Source organism: Lottia gigantea (genome assembly GCF_000327385.1).
Source record: "Lottia gigantea unplaced genomic scaffold LOTGIsca_118, whole genome shotgun sequence".
In the NCBI taxonomy this organism is placed as follows: Eukaryota; Metazoa; Mollusca; class Gastropoda; family Lottiidae; genus Lottia; species Lottia gigantea.
Window position 1 is genome coordinate 658,766 of NW_008707180.1, and position 17,191 is coordinate 675,956.

General features: G+C 30.1%; 1 protein-coding gene across 1 annotated transcript; it reads left to right on the forward strand.

The window, feature by feature from the left end:
* Window positions 1-221: 221 nt before the first annotated feature.
* LOTGIDRAFT_137764 (hypothetical protein) lies at window positions 222-14,676 on the forward strand (the record flags this gene model as incomplete). The annotated part of the gene is made up of 15 exons (XM_009047892.1): window positions 222-374; window positions 637-817; window positions 1,229-1,364; window positions 7,221-7,392; window positions 8,132-8,428; window positions 8,606-8,798; window positions 9,096-9,308; window positions 9,491-9,639; window positions 9,917-10,173; window positions 10,549-10,741; window positions 10,895-10,987; window positions 11,472-11,638; window positions 11,840-12,093; window positions 13,998-14,167; window positions 14,452-14,676. Coding segments are annotated over 15 exons (2,853 nt in total), but the record flags the coding sequence as incomplete, so codon positions are not given.
* Window positions 14,677-17,191: the final 2,515 nt, after the last annotated feature.

Here is a 17,191-nt window from a genome sequence, read left to right on the forward strand (position 1 = left end):
ATCTGATCTGGATGATATGGCCAGTAAGTATTGAAGATTGAACAGAGGTCGACTTTTAAACAGTGGCAGTGAAATAGCTCTCTTGGTACTTATTTGGATTCAGCTGCAAGGTGATAAGATGCCATGGGTTTGAACATGATTAAATTAACTCTGATGCTACAGGTATTGGTTTCTAAAGTCAAACTGTAATATCTGACTATAATATATGTATTTGACTTAATTTTACAGGTCACAGATGGGAAGATGTTCGTGGTATCAGAAGACATAAAATAGCAAGAAGAAACAAAAGTCAATTACATTCAATTGTCCATATTGGAAAAGCTCACAAAGAAAAGAAGAAGCCAAAGCAAAAATTTGACCATAGCCCTCATGATGTATGTATTACTGACATAACCTCTGCATATTCTGTTATAGTGCTCCCGGAAACCAGTTTGCGGCAGTCACGTACCTCAAAATAAACGGACGATTATTTATCAATAATACGTTTTTTATCGATTATCAATAAGAAATGCCTAACGGTATATTGCCGATAATCGATGATAATTTTAAAATCGAATTCCCAATTTTGTTTTTTCGGAGAAAGTTTGCTTATTGTGCTTATAAATATTTTAGAAAGTAAAACTTTGTTTTCCCTAGGTATTTGTTGAGTTAGATGAGTTGTTTGTTAAAGATGAACATGAGTGGGAATGGAGAGAGAAGGCTCGTTGGATTAAGTTTGAAGAAGATGTTGAAGAGGGTGCTGATCGTTGGGGCAAACCTCACGTAGCATCTCTTTCATTTCATAGCTTAATAGAATTAAGAAAAGGATTGGAAACAGGTAAGAAACTGCCTTATCATTTTCAACTAATATTTTATCCTTCTGAAAGAGGTTCCCCGTTGCTACTATAAAATTTTTAACTGGAGTGGTGTATTCACCGGACAGATTTAGAAAAATTTAGATATATCTTTTAATTTGAGAATTTCAAGAAAAAATATAGTTCTGTCTTCAAGTTTGACGTTACTGTCTAAAAAAGACTGGCAAATTTGGTCTAGGGCCCTGATATATTTTTATGGGATTAATTAGTTCTGAAAAAAAACAGATAGAAGTTTAAAACCTTCATTGTTGTGGTAGAATCTTATTGGAATTTGCACTATTGTCTGTAAAAAAAAAATGTTTTATTTTTAAATGAATTAGCGTAAAGACTGCAAAGATAGTAGAATTTGTTTTCACTATTATTGTATGTTTCAGGCACTGTATTATTGGATTTAGAGTCTGAAGACTTTCCCAATATTGTTCACAATGTAGTTGAAAATTTGCTTATTCGTGATCTCATAGATGAAGATGTGAAAGGGAAAATCTTGCGGACTTTACTTCTTAAACATAAGTATGTATTATTTCTTTTGATTACTTCATTCTATTTGTAACTTATTTACTGTATTAAACTAAAATAACTAGGTATGAATTTATGTCTTCCTTCACTTGAAGTGTTTTAATCAAATATTATTGTTAATCAATTAAATCTTATCATGTCTGATTGTATTTTTTCAATAATTCAATAATGTAATTAAAAATACAAAGCGAAAAATAAGATATTCTCAAATTGGTTTAAATGTTTTTTTTTTTTTGGCTGAAGTTAGAGTTTAGAAAATGAAACTTTATTTTAAATATTACAAATATTTTTCGCACTGTATGTGATTTGAATTTTATATAATAATTATTTCTTAAAACTTTTTCTGATTTCTTGATTATTTTACTATTGACTTTTTCTCTAAAACCATCAAATTCTTTTCATATCCATTGTAAATTTCATTGCAATTGTTGCTACATTTTCTTGTTACTGGACTTTAGTTCCTAGCTCTTGCTTCATGTTTGCATGATTCAGTGTTTGAAATCATGTCATTCAGTGCTAACATTTTACAGCTTAAATAAGTTTTCACTTAATCTATATTAGTAAAGAATACTTCATTTGCAAGCTTTATCAGCTTTAAAAAAAGATGATGTTTTAGATTTTTTTTTTAGGAGATTTTAGGTTATTAACCAAATATAGATCTAAACTTTAAGTGACCATTATTCAGCATATAAAAAAAAATGATGGATTTAAAAAACTAATCTGGAGGCTTTAAATTATTATATGATAATAAATAAGAGAATAACATTCTAGAATCTCACACAGTTCTTCTATTGATATTCAAAAAGTTATCATATTAATCATGAAAATATTCATAACTTACTCATCATACATAAAAACATAAACAAAATATTATCTTTATTAGTTACATGTAAGTAAATAACTGTATCCAAGCATACTTTGTATATCTTGGCTTGTCCATCATAAGATTCCATTAAGAAATTCAATAATACAATAAACCTAAATCACGATCTTAACTAGGTAATGAATTAATAAATTTTAAGTTACCTTAAATAACCCAAATCATTGCCTTAGTTTAAGAGAAATTCTCATCTTTCTATGAACATGATTTTCTTAAATTACAAATTACTAAAATCAAACCTAGATTTGTTTATCATTTAGTCATAACTCATAATATCCTATATTTGATTCTTTTATCATTCTTAAATATAAGTATCAAAATTTATTGAATCAACTTAATTAATACATTAGAATATACTTAATTCTTTTATCATACTTATAAATAGCTATCAAAATTTATATTACACATAACCTTACATCATACCCTCGTATTACTTAATTCATACTTTGGAATAGCATATACTTAATTCTTTTATCATACTTATATGTAGCAATCAAAATTTATGTTACACATAACCTTACATCATACCCTCGTATTACTTAATTCATACTTTGGAATAGCATATACTTAATTCTTTTATCATACTTATATGTAGCAATCAAAATTTATGTTACACATAACCTTACATCATACCCTCGTATTACTTAATTCATAGAATAGCCTATACATAATTCTTTTATCATACTTAGAAATAGCTATCAAAAGAATAATATAACATTCCTTAAATCATATAATGAACTCATATACTCCAGAATGTAGCATAAATTTCCTTAAAATATCCAACCTGCCCTTCTCCTGAATAACAAATTTCTCTCATATTAATATTGTGGCTCCCTGGTTAATTTCAGACATGTGGGAGATAGGCCAATGTTCCTACGACGAAATAAATCATACAATAACCTTGTAGGTCTGGATGGTGTTAATCGAAGGTTTGATATATATTGAATCATCTTTTCATACATGGTTCATTCAACAATTCTAGATTTGTCCAAAGATGTCATGTAGCAGAGTGTCAAAAATTCAGAACCTTTTTTCTATCAAGTTTTTACAGAAATAAACTTTAGTGTTACTTGTGAATCTCAAGAGTGTTCTCAAGGTTCTTTATAACGTAAATGTAAGTTGAATTTGTTAAAAAAAAAAAAAAAGAATACAAATAATAAAAAATCATTGGTTAAAGTCTCAAGGTGTAGCTACCCTTGTGGACTCTCCAAAATAAAGAACAAGTTTTAAAAAATGATCCCATTCAGAAATGTTAAGAAAAAAAAGAGATTTTGCCTGACATTTTTATGTTGTAGATCAATAAATTTGAACATTCATAGTCTAATTTACTACAAGGATGTTCTGGAAGATCTTAGCTACATGATTCTTAGGATATCTTCGATTGCTGGATTGACTTTTAATTAACCTATATTACCTTATCTACCTTCTGTGGTTATTGATTATTTTTATTGTAATTATATCACTAACAATTTTAACTAGCACTGCTTTAAAAAAACAATTTTACAGTTTTTATCTAGCCCTGAATTCTTATTATCACTTACCAACCTTTTGTGATTGATTGATTGAAATAAGAATGAGAAATAATGATATAACCACACACACACAAAGTTTTTGCTGTGAAATTGTATAAGTAGAAGTAGACCAATTTTGTGTCCAAAATGCAATAGATTCTAGTCTGGTAATCTTGAATGGTGTGGTATATAGATTTGTTTGATGTGTGGTAGAAAATTTGTCTCCAAATAAATTTCAAAATAGTAATTAGATCTTCAAACCTTATAGGGGAATAATAAAAGTACTTTCATTAGTGACCAACTAGTGCCATGGTAGTAACTGTGATCCACATGTAATAGGGTTGATCCATTTTCGCTATCATCTCACAAGCATGTTGTCAAAATATGTTGACTTTTTCAGTTGTATTGTAGCCACGAGAGTACACAGGACAAGGTAAAGCATGATATTGAACTACTTGTTTGTGTTGATTGACCAAAATTTTCTATAGGTTTCAATAAACATCATAGAATTAGAAATACCAAACCATATCTGAATTATCTATCCAGAATTGCGTGACGTGAAAATTTTTGAGATTTATTGAATATCAAGAATATATATGGCCCCTCAAGTAAACTTGAAATCTGGTTCATTGGTTCAGCTTTAATAAGGCTTATTAACAATTTGATTTTTTAGAATTTTAGATATTAAGATCCAAATATTACTAGTGATGTCATGATATATGTTGAATTTTTAGAAAAGAAATTATGATCTAGTTGTCCCATATAAAGTGGCTCAGAACAATATTAAAATATAAACAATAACTTTGTTAAATGAGAGTTTAGTTGTGTGTGTGGTTTTTATTATTGTCCTTTAGTAGATATTTACAATTTGAGACAAGGGAAGGATAAATTTGTAGAATTAGTTTTTAAACCACCTGGAACCCTTACAAGCATGCAATGGTTTTTAAGTGGTTTGAAGTCTTTAAGTAGGTTGAATTTTCAGAATATATCTCTGGATTATGATTGAGTAGTTGAAGGAATGTGAAAATATGATTGCAACACCTGATTGTGACCAATTTTAGCAAGTTGAACTTTTTCCAAATCATCCAGAGTTAAAAATGATTTCACTGATGGATGGGTGATAAAGAATATTTTTTAACTGTATTCTGTAATAAAAATAATGGCACGTTAGTGGATATACTTTTTGGAATCTTCTTTCAGACAAAGCATGTACCAAATTTTTATTTTCAAAATTTAATTAGGACAAAATAATATCATAATTTAATTGAAAAATATCATTAAGTATTTTGTTAACTTTTGAAATCATTATTCATTAATCCACTTGTTTTCATCATTCTGTGATCATTCATATCATCATTCTTTAATTTTTTTTTTCTTCACATTATTTTGTTTGTTTTATTTCACATGCATGATTATGGGTTATATTTTTTTTTTTCCAATTGAGGCATTACCAAGTCTTGTTGATATATACAATAGGTTTCAATCAGTATTAGTATATCTCAATCAATAGTAATTTCTTTTCCACCCTTTATATATGAAATGGGGGGTGGGGGTATATTTTTGTCACCCATGTCCGTCTTTCTATCCACAATTGCACGTAAACACTCTTAACGGATTTTGACGAAATTTGGTATGAGTGTTTGTAATCACCCAGGGATGACCTCTATTGAAAATCGAAAAATATTTAGTATGAGTTTTTGCCCTTGTTCTTGAAATGTTGGTAAACACTCTGGAAGATGCAATTCTTGACAGAATTTGAAGAAACTTGGTGCCAGTGTTTGTCATCATCCAAGGATGAACTCAGTTGAAAATTAAAATAAATTCAATATATGAGTTATTGCCCTTGTTCTTGGAAATGCGTTCAATTTTTAGCATGTAAACACTTTAGAAGGCACAATTCTTGATGGATAATGACAAAAATTGGTAATATTGTTCAGTATTGCCTCTAAAATCAATGCTGCCAGTGTGCATATATAACCTTGTCTGACAAGCTATCTTTTTTTTAATTTTGGAAAGCCTGCTATAAATAAGTCTGTTTGAATAAGGTTTGGTATTGCCTTGGAGTTGTGATGCTATTCAGAAGTATTTTGTAATAAGCTCTTCATATTTATAAATCACTAAATTTATATTAAGGTGGTACTTAGAGCTAACTTAACAATGTGCAATTAACATTGCACTTGCTAAGCGGGGAACTTGATGAAATTTCAGGACATGGTGATATGGTGTGGGATATATATTGGCTGTATTTATAATAGAGCTTGAGCATTAAAAATAGTTAAATCAAAATTTGCAAAATGTGATAAGTTAAAGGAATTAAATCCACTTGAATAATATGAGTTTTATCCCATTAATAGATCTATCACATTCAATGAGGGTATTAGAGACATTATAGTTAATTGTGAAAGGAAAAGTTTGACTTCTATAGATAGATTTGTTAATGGTATAATTTAAAATAATTATCTGTACAAATCAAACATTCCCTTCAAAGGATTTTTAAAAAACTTATTGTATAGGGGACAAAAATTGCAAAATATGCTATTTACGTAAGACCTCTACCAGATGTGATGTCATCAACCACTTATTTTTAGTGGCATTGTAAGAACCATACAAGTCTGATTGAAAATTGGAATGGTGCAAATTGATGCAATCTGTGTCCCCTGATACACATAAAATTTTAAAAACCTCTTTACAGAAAGCATGGATCTTATTTATTTTATTTTAATTGCTTGTTATTTTTCCTCTGTTTTTTTTGACTGTTTCCATGTTTTCTTTTTTTTTAACTTTTGATGTCAGATTTCATTTTTTTTTTAGTTTTGCTTCATCAAATTTATCAGATTCTTGTACTTAACTGATACACTGAATTTTCTCACAATTTTGTAACTAGAATATTGGCTTTAAAGATGTTATTACTGACAATGTTAACATTCCATTTCTCCATTACATCCAATGTTATTAAAACACATTTAATAAAAAATTCTTATTGCTTTTTTTTGCATTCTGATTGCAAAATACATTCTACTGATGTTATATTTTGGCTCGTTTGGTTTCAAATTTGGAAAGTTAAGAATTTTTTCAATGTGTGTTGTAACATATCATTATGCACCCCTTCTGGATCAATTTCCTGGCACTGACCATCACAAACTGAAATTTTTTGTTGGATTTTCAACATTGTTTTATGTTTTTTTTTCAAAAGCATTTTAGTTTTTTGGACTTGTCAACACACAAATATTTGCTCCTGTTCCTAAACAGTATTTTTTATGATTTGAAATTAGCGCAAATTCTGATGAAATAATTTCAAGGATTTTGATTACTTCAAAATTTGTTAGAATGAGTTACTGGTATATTTTCAGTGCTGATCAATCAAACAAGTCCATGAAACCTGAACAGTGTTTGAAGTATCAACAGTATCTTCCTGAACTTGACACTCTTAATGATAAACTATGGACTCTTTATTTTCAGACATCAGAATGAGAAACTTGGATTGCTTCGTTCAATTTCAACTAGTAGCTTTAATGGTGGTCTAGGTTCATCATCAGGGGGTCTACACAGATCCAAAGAAGATGAGAAAAAATTCTTCAAAAATGAAAAGGTTAACTTGGAAATGGTGAAAGTTGATATGGATAATAATACGGTAATTTGGCATTCAATATAATTATACTGACTAATTAGTGAACATAACCTAGTTGTTTCTATTAAAATGATTCTAACCAGTTATAATTGATAGATAAAAACCAGTTTGTGTGTAAAAATGTCCAGGAAAAACTGGTTTGTTTATAATTACTGGTCAGTAAAAATCTGTTTTTTTTTACTGGACATTTTTACACACAAACTGGTTTTTACTGGCCAGTTGGTACAATAAACTAGTTTTTACCAGGCAGTTAGTAAAAATAAACCAGTTTTACTGGCCAGTTGGTACAAATAAACAAGACTTTACTGGCCAGTTGGTACAATAAACTAGTTTTTACTAGGCAGTTAGTAAAAATAAACCAGTTTTTACTGGCCAGTTGGTACAAATAAACAAGATTTTACTGGCCAGTTGGTACAATAAACTAGTTTTTACTAGGCAGTTAGTAAAAATAAACCAGTTTTTACTGGCCAGTTGGTACAAATAAACAAGATTTTACTGGCCAGTTGGTACAATAAACTAGTGTTTACTGGGCAGTTGGTACAAATTAACCAGTTTTTATTGTACAGTTAGTACACAGAAACCAGTTTTTACAGTAAGTAGAAATAAGCCAGTTTTTACAAAAAAATTCCATGATGAAGTATTCTATAAATGTTGTTCATATTCATGTATCTTCATTTAGTTGTTGTTGAAAATTATTTGCACCTGTTTACCATCAACCAATTTTCTATGTTTTGAATTGCAGACGGATTCATCAAACATCCATATTGGATTAACACCACAAGATCCAAAGAAGAATGTTCAGGAGATCATGAAAAGGATTCCAGTAGGTTCAGAAGCTAGTACTGTCTTAGTTGGTACTGTAGATTTCCTCAGTAAACCTGTGATGGCATTTGTACGTCTTTCAGAAGGAAGACAGTTAGAAAATGTCACTGAAGTACCTCTTCCTGTTCGTTTTGTATTTATTTTACTAGGACCTGAAAAAGGTGGTATGGATTATCACGAAGTGGGTCGTTCTTTATCCACCTTGATGACAAATCAGGTAAGTTTATTTGATCATCTATTAATAATCATTAAACATTTCTAATGAGATAAGAGTGTTGGTGAAATCTTTTGCAAATTTTCTGTCTGCGATGTAATTTTTGAATTATCTGCTCTTCTAAAACAGTAAATGTGTTAATTGTTGTCAATTTGAAGTATGCTTGTTGCTTATTTTCAGTTTTTTCATGACGTAGCATATCGTGCAGAATCTCGTGAAGCTTTATTACAAGCAATAAATGGTTTCCTTGACGATACCATAGTGCTGCCCCCTGGTGATTGGGATCAGAAAACTTTACTGCCAATTATGGATATGGCAAGGAAACGTGCAAATTTACGACGACGGAAAAAGCAAAAGCAAGAAGAACATCAAGGTATTATTTGAATCCAACAAATGAATTTAGAAAAATAGAATTGTGTGATTAATTGGAAATAAAAGAATGCTGACTATATGAAGATGGCAACTTAAATGGTTTTTATAAAAACAGTAATGATAGTCAGACATAAAAACAATTAATGTAAGAATTCTTCTGTGGTGACCAAACCTTCTGTAATAGAAGAACAAGAATCATATATTGGATAAAGATCATTCACAACTGAATGATTACAGATGATATGGAATAGTAACTTCTCTCTTGAAAATTAATATTTTAACTGTTTTTGTTTTCCAGAATTATTAGAAAAAGAAAAGAAGGACAAGGTTCCATTGGACCCTCTACAGAGAACAGGGTGTTTATTTGGTGGTTTAATTAACGATATTAAAAGACGTTATCCACATTATATCAGTGATTTTAAAGATGCCCTCAATGGAACCTGTCTTGCTTCATTTATTTTTATTTTCTTTGCCTGTTTGTCACCATGTATAGCTTTTGGTGGTTTGTTAAGTAAGTACATACAGTTTTGATTTTGTTTTTGAATTACATTTCTGATTTATATCTTCTGATTATCCATAGTTGCTTTTTAACATGTGTCAGAGTTATTATCTACCCAAAGACATTATAAGAATAAATATAAGGAATTTTTATAATAATTAGATATTGGGTTAATTCTATTGTTTTTAATATAGGTGAGAAGACCAAAGGGTTAATGGGTGTAAGTGAAACTGTATTGAGTACTAGTTTATGTGGTATAGTGATGGGTCTATTCTCTGGACAACCATTGTTAATAGTTGGTGCTACTGGTCCTGTTTTAGTATTTGAACAGTCTCTATATAAGGTAAGAATACCATTTTGTCAATGAATTCTAAACAATAGTTTAGTTCAGTGTTTGATATTTTGGATTGATTTGGATGTTTGAGATCTATTTTATAATTAGATTATATTCTCTATTGTACGAAGTTATCACACTATTCTAAGTATATTCAGAGAGACCCTGTTAATCAAGAGAGGAGAAATACATTGTTAAAGTCATAAACGTTGAAACATCTAGTACTGGTAATAGTAACTCAAACTATAAGTTGTTTTAAATGCCTTAATGCTTCTATTTATTTCAGTTCTGTGAGTCTAATGGGATAGAGTTTCTGTCATTTCGATTGTGGATAGGATTCTGGGTATTTGTTATTTCTGTCTTAACAGTTGCAGCAGAAGGCAGTTTTCTCATTCGATATGTAACCAGGTTTACAGAAGAGATTTTTGCTATTCTGATCTCTTTAATTTTCATATATGAAGTTCTTAAAAAATTAAATAAGGTTAGTCAATTATACCTCTCAGGGTATCTAGGGTTCTCAGGGTTGCTAGGCAGTCTGGTGATGTGCATAGATTACTGATAGGGAGAATTGGTCTTTAGCTGAGAACTTTTCAAACTTTTTTCAGTAAATTGAGAAGGTTCACACATAGCTCATTTGAATTTGTGCTACTTTTCAGTTTCAGAAAATTGGCTAGTTCAATCAAATCACAATACATCTCCAAGCTAACAAGTAGTAAGACATAAAAGGAGACCATTAGTCAGTCAAGTGGACGTTATCTATGGCTGGTAAATAGTCCTTGCCTACATTAATAAACTCATCATTTACTTTACATTCCAGACATTTCTACAGCATCCATTACTGCTTCAGTATCCACCTCCAGTAGTTTTTTATAATGATAGCAGTTATAATATATCAGATCCTGTAGTTCTGTTTAATAGTACAGGCTATAATATATCAGACCCTTTTGACATGTATTATAATGTGAATGGTAGTGATGCTATACATGGTGATACAGAGAAAGTAAAAAATAAACCCAATACAGCCCTTATGTCTACTATTTTGTGTATTGGTACCTTTCTGGTTGCCTGGTTTCTCAAGATTTGTAGAAACAGCAAATTTTTGGGACGAAGTGTAAGTAAACTATATTATTATGAACACAAAATTGAATTAAACAAATGATGTTTCTGTTCTCAGAATTTCTGTCCATACTACAAATTGATTACTTTGAAGTCTTAACTACCTAATCTCCTTCTCATATCATTTCATATATTTTGTTTTAATTAGGTTCGAAGAGCTTTAGGTGATTTTGGTATATTATTAGCTATTTTATCTATGGCTGTATTGGATTATCTGGTTAGAGATGATGTTTATACTCAGGTAAGACTTGTTACTTTTCCTTACTTAACCCATAAACAATAATGTTTTCTTAGGGGACACTTCCCTTTATACATTTCTCTTTATCCACTTCCCTTTATACACTTCTCTTTAAACATTTCCCTTTATACACTTCCCTTTATACACTTCTCTTTAAACATTTCCCTTTATACACTTCCCTTTATACACTTCTCTTTAAACATTTCCCTTTATACACTTCCCTTTATACACTTCTCTTTAAACATTCCCTTTATACACTTCTTTTTATACACTTCCCTTTACACGCTTCCCTTTCCTCTGGACATCAAATTACTAGTTGAACAGCAATTTTACTTCCCTCAATATGTTAAAATACTTCCCTTCTTACAGAAATTTAGATTTATTTTTAACTGGCATAGTTTGGTGAAAATGATTTAAACATTGTTCTATGCATGAAATAGAAAATTTTTATGCACTATTACATTTTTTCATTTATTTTGTTTTGTAGAAATTAAAAATAGGTAGTCCATTTGTACCTACTCTTCCACATAAAAGAGGCTGGTTAATCAATCCAATGAGTCCAAAGGTGATGCAAAAAGTCTGGATAATTCCTGCTGCTATAATTCCTGCATTCCTTATATTTATTTTGTTATTTATGGAAATTCAACTGACAGAGTAAGAGCTTCTCATTTATGTTGATTTAGAATAGATCCAGTAATTAGAACACATATATGCAATTTTGTCTACAGAAAAGAGTACCTAATTAGTTAATTGATTATCAAGATATCACTGATTATAATCCTTATCAGGCAACTGATTTGTTATTTGGTCATTAGTTTTGAGCCTTAACTTTGTAAATCTTATTATCTTTTACAGAGTTATTTTAAATAAAAAAGATCGAAAACTGAAGAAGGGATCAGGATTTCATTTGGATCAGTTTTTAATGGGATTTTTAACATTTGTGTGTGGTTGTTTGGGATTACCATGGATGTGTGCAGCAACAGTACGAACTATAGCCCATGTGTCATCATTAAGTGTCATGAGTCGTACCCACGCTCCTGGTGAAAAACCTAAATTAGTTGAAGTTAAAGAACAACGATTAACTAATGTCATGGTGAGCCTAATGATAGGTAGGTTATTTTTATACGCCCAAATGAAACGGGGGGCGTATATTGACATCACCTCATTCCATCCGTCCACAATTGCTCGTAAACACTCTACAAGGCACAATTTTTGACTGATTTTGATGAAGCTTGGTATGGTTGTTTGTAATCACCCAAGGATGAACCCTATTGAAAATCGGACAAATTGAAAAATATTTACTATGAGTTATTGCCCTTGTTCTTGAAAACATGTTCAATTTTAGCTCGTAAACACTCTAGAAGGCAGAATTCTTGATGGATTTTGACGAAACTTGTTGTGAGTGTTGGTAATCACCCAAGGATAAACCCTATCAAAAAATCAGAAAAATTGAAAAATATTTAGTATTAGTTATTGCTCTTGTTCTTGAAAACGTGTTCAATTTTTAGCTTGTAAACACTCTGGAAGGCACAATTCTTGACGGATTTTGACGAAACTTGTCATGAGTGTTGGTTATCACTCAAGAATGAACCCTATTGAAAATCAGAAAAATCGAAAAATATTTAGTATGAGTTATTGTCCTTGTTCTTGAAAACACATTCAATTTTTAGCTTGTAAACTCTCTAGAAGGGACAATTCTTGACGGATTTTAACGAAATATGGCTTGAGTGTTGGTTATCACCCAAGGATGAACCCTATTGAAAATCAGAAGAATCTAAAAATATTGAGTATGAGTTATTGCCCTTATTCTTGAAAATGCGTTCAATTTTTAGCTTGTAAACTTTCTCGAATGTACAATTCTTGACGGATTTTAACGAAATTTGGCTTGAGCGTTTGTTAACACCCAAGGATAAAGTCTATTGAAAATCAGAAAAATCGAAAAATATTTAGTATGAGTTATTGCCCTTGTTCTTGAAAAATCGTTCAATTTGTAGCTCATTAAAACTCTAGAAGGCATGATTCTTGCCGAATTTTTACAAAACTTGGTTTTATTATTCATTACCTCGCTGAAGATTGAATATTTGTCTTCTAGAGTTTTCATGAGCTAAAGATTGAATACGTTTTCAAGAACAAGGGCAATAACTTATACTCAATATTATTCAGTATCGCCCTAAAGAGTTCAAAAGAAGTGTATGACTGAAGGTTGAATATTTCATACTGGTGATTGCAGTGGCAGAGCCAAAGGGGGGGCAGAGGGGGCAGCCGCCCCCCCTCGCAGCCCCGAAAGCAAGTTTTTTGGGCAAAAATCTCACAACTATATTAGAAATTTGAGCAATCTCAGATATTTTGCCCCCCCTAGGACGTGAACCTGGCTCCGCCACTGGGTGATTGTTACTGTACTGCGAAATATTTATGTTCAAAATCAAAGCTACCAATGGGCCTATATTACCTTGCCTGGCAAGCTATCTTCATCATTATTCTTATTGCCGTTTTAGGTTCATTTTGTTTTTGGCCTGTGTCATGGCTAGAGTAGTTGATGTTCAGTAGTTATTGGCCTCATATTCAGTTCGAATCTAGCCTCTATCATGACAGTTGCTATATATTTTCAATATTTTCTGTCTGTGATCAAACATGAAACATTCTGCAAGATATAGCTTCAGATATATTTATATAAAAACTGTTAAGCTGTCATTTAACATAATTATGAAATTATGTGAATTAACATTTAAATTTAAAGCAGAAGTAGCTATAGCAATAGAGCTTATTTGCACCTCATTTTGAACGCATCAAATATGAGGTTCATCAGGCAAATTACTACATCTAATGAAAAGATGGTGATGTCATGTGGAGGAATGTCCTATGAGACGTCTGGCTATATCAATTCCGATTTTAATGATGTAAAATATAAGTTTTCATTTAGTGTGATTTGAGAAGGAGGTATAATGAAACAGGTCTATTGAGATAAACAATGTTCATTTGACAAAACTTCATTTGAAATGTTTATATGTTGCAGGTGTATCACTGACACTTGGTGTGGTATTAAAGAATATACCTACAATGGTATTATTTGGTGTATTTTTATATCTGGGTATTGTATCACTAGGAAGTGTACAAATGTTTAAACGTATTAAATTATTATTAATGCCAGTAAAATATCATCCCTCTGTTGGTTATGTCAGACGGGTAAGTTAACTTTGTATTTCTATATGATAACATAAAATGTATCAAGTATCAGCCTGTATGTTGGCTAACACTTAACTCATTAACAATCAAAACATACTACTACAATATATTTGTAAAATTTACACTAATGATAAAAGTTGATGACAACTGTTCTGAGAGAAAGAAGTCAGGTGATTCTGTGTAATGCCTTTAAGAAACTTATGATATGTATTCTGGGTTTGTTAATACTTAAGATGTCTATTTCTGAAAAGTATGGTTAGAATAAATATATATATTTTTTTCAGGTACAAACATTTAAGATGAATTTATTTACTATCATCCAGATATTTAGTTTAGTGATATTATGGATAGTGAAGTCTACAGCAGCAGCTATTGCCTTTCCATTCTTTCTCATCTTACTTATACCTGTCAGAAATAAAATTATGCCAAAACTTTTTACCCATAAAGAATTTGAAGAGGTAAGACATATGATCTCTCCATTTGATATGTTGGCAGCATTTGATTGCTGAAAGTGATAATTTTAGCTAATCCAATTTTTAAAAGTTAATCAAGATATGGGATTATAACAAACTTTCTGAAATAATGGTTTTTACAAGTAATAGATTTATGAAACAACTAGAAATATTTATTTATTGTCATTGATAAAGTCAATACAGGTGGCTATAGGTTAAAGATATACATACATCGTGTATTTTCTACTAACAGACTATTTTATTTATATTAATATATTATTGTATATTATAGTTAGATAAAGAAGAAGACCATGATTCTGATTTTGAAGATGAAGCAGACCCAGATTTCTATGAACAGGCTCATATGCCTGTTTAAATACACAATTGTTTTCACTGTTTACCATGCTTCATACCTACCTAATCTATGTATGTTCTCTTTCTCTCTCTCTTCACATGAGTGTAGCAATTTTCACATAATAACTATCACAAATATTTGGAAATACGTATTGTACTGTGTGCCTATAAACCCCCTGGCAAACATTTACAGCTAAATAATGCTGATCCAGTGTTAGCCATATTGGGTATTCATATTGGAAGACTGTCTTTGTGAAAATCACCAGATAAATGGAGGTAAAAAGCTAAAATTATGTGGGCATGAGAACACAGCTAATATAGAACAAGATAAAGAAATACTCTCTATTAGAACTAATTCCAACTCTACTATGCATTTGTACATGGATTAATTTTGTTTTTTGTTGAACATTATTCTTATTGATGAAAACTTATCTGAAAATTAGCATTGATATATTATTTTAGATATAAATCTGATTCTAAATATTCATTTTATCTATTATTCATTTAATATTATTAATATATAATGTCATCTAGACATTAAATCATTTGATTGGCTATATCAGCTCAGCTGTATATACATCACATTTAATATAACTAGATTACAATTATCATTGAATATATATATTGAAATCCTTGATCCAACAAATCCAACATACTGAAAAATCCATATTTTATTAATTATGAAAATCCATCTATGTTTCATTCATATCTTACAGTGTCCATTATGTAATCTAGTAAAACCCTTTGATTGTATGATAATTGTATAGGTTTTTAAATCTTGTTATTTTTTTTATTTTATTTGTCAATATCTGTGATATCGTAAGTTTAAAGATTGACACCATCCTGGATATCTTCTATGAAAAGGCACTTGATAGGTCTGAAATCTTTTAACTTAAGCCAACTTAAGACAAGCAATTTTTTTTAATATGTTGTAATCGAAATAATTTTGGCTTGGTATTGGTGCTATTTACATGTAATATTCTGTGGGGCTTAATTCTAATGTAATACAGGTTATCTAAGCAAATCGTTAGATAATTGACTTATCTGAAATTTTACTGACAAATTTAAGGGAAAAGTTTTGGTACAATATGTTGAATATTATGATATATTTTAGTTTTTTGTTTGTTTAAAAGTTGTATTCACAGTGCCTTCTTCTCTAAGTTTTGGCTTCCAAAGAAATGTTGGTAAAAATTATGTTTTTGTTAACTACACTCCATTTATATGCAAATCCCTTTTTTGTTAAAATTTTGATCTCTCTTTATGTATAGATACATACATATATATATAAATGTTCTTACTATTTCAATCCAAATTGATATTTTAATGTTATTATTACTGATTTTATAGTTTGAGGAAATGATTTCTTAGTAAATTAAGAAAGTCTTCATCCAGAAAGTGGATATCACCAGGTCTATGTTTAGTTGAGCAAAAATATTTGTGCTCATTTAGGTTTTGATCAAAACATAAACATAGGCAATCCCCTTAATTTCTAGGTACAATAATACAGTAATAGAAGACAGACTAAACTTATATTGTATTGATAACTACTTGGAACTACCTAGAAAATGAAGTCTGATTGTGTTTCTTTTGAATCAGACCCAGATCATAAATATATTTCTTAGACTTTACCTGTATTGTATTGCATGTATTACAAGCATAATGTGAATAATGTCATTTCAATGTATCTTTTGTTTTGATCTCAAACAGTTTTGGTTTTTATTTTGTATGTTAATTTATTTAAGACTTGTTGTCTCTGCTTTAGAATCTTTGATTTCTAAACTTAGTCAGAATATTTGTTATTCATTTTTTTTACAAAATATTCTTTTATTTGTAATTTTCAAATGTTAATAATCTTAAAAGGATACTGCCACTTAGAATGGACATAAATTTTCAGACTCAAACTTGATCAACAAGTGTATATATTCATCAGTTGGATTTACCAGATGCCAGTCTCTATAAAAGATGACATATCCATTAAACTAAATAATTACTGAAACACGCTTCTTATCTAAGCATGTCTCAAAATTACCAAGTTTAATGAATTATTACTTAGTTTTATGGATTTATTGTATTATAGAGGGATTCTGTTGTATAGTTATGATACTAGGTAAGTCCACTGATGAACAAAGACTATTGTTAACCAAGTTTAAAAATTCAATTTTCATTCGCCCACATGGAAATATGTACGTTTATTGTCGTCACCCCTGTCCTTCCGTCA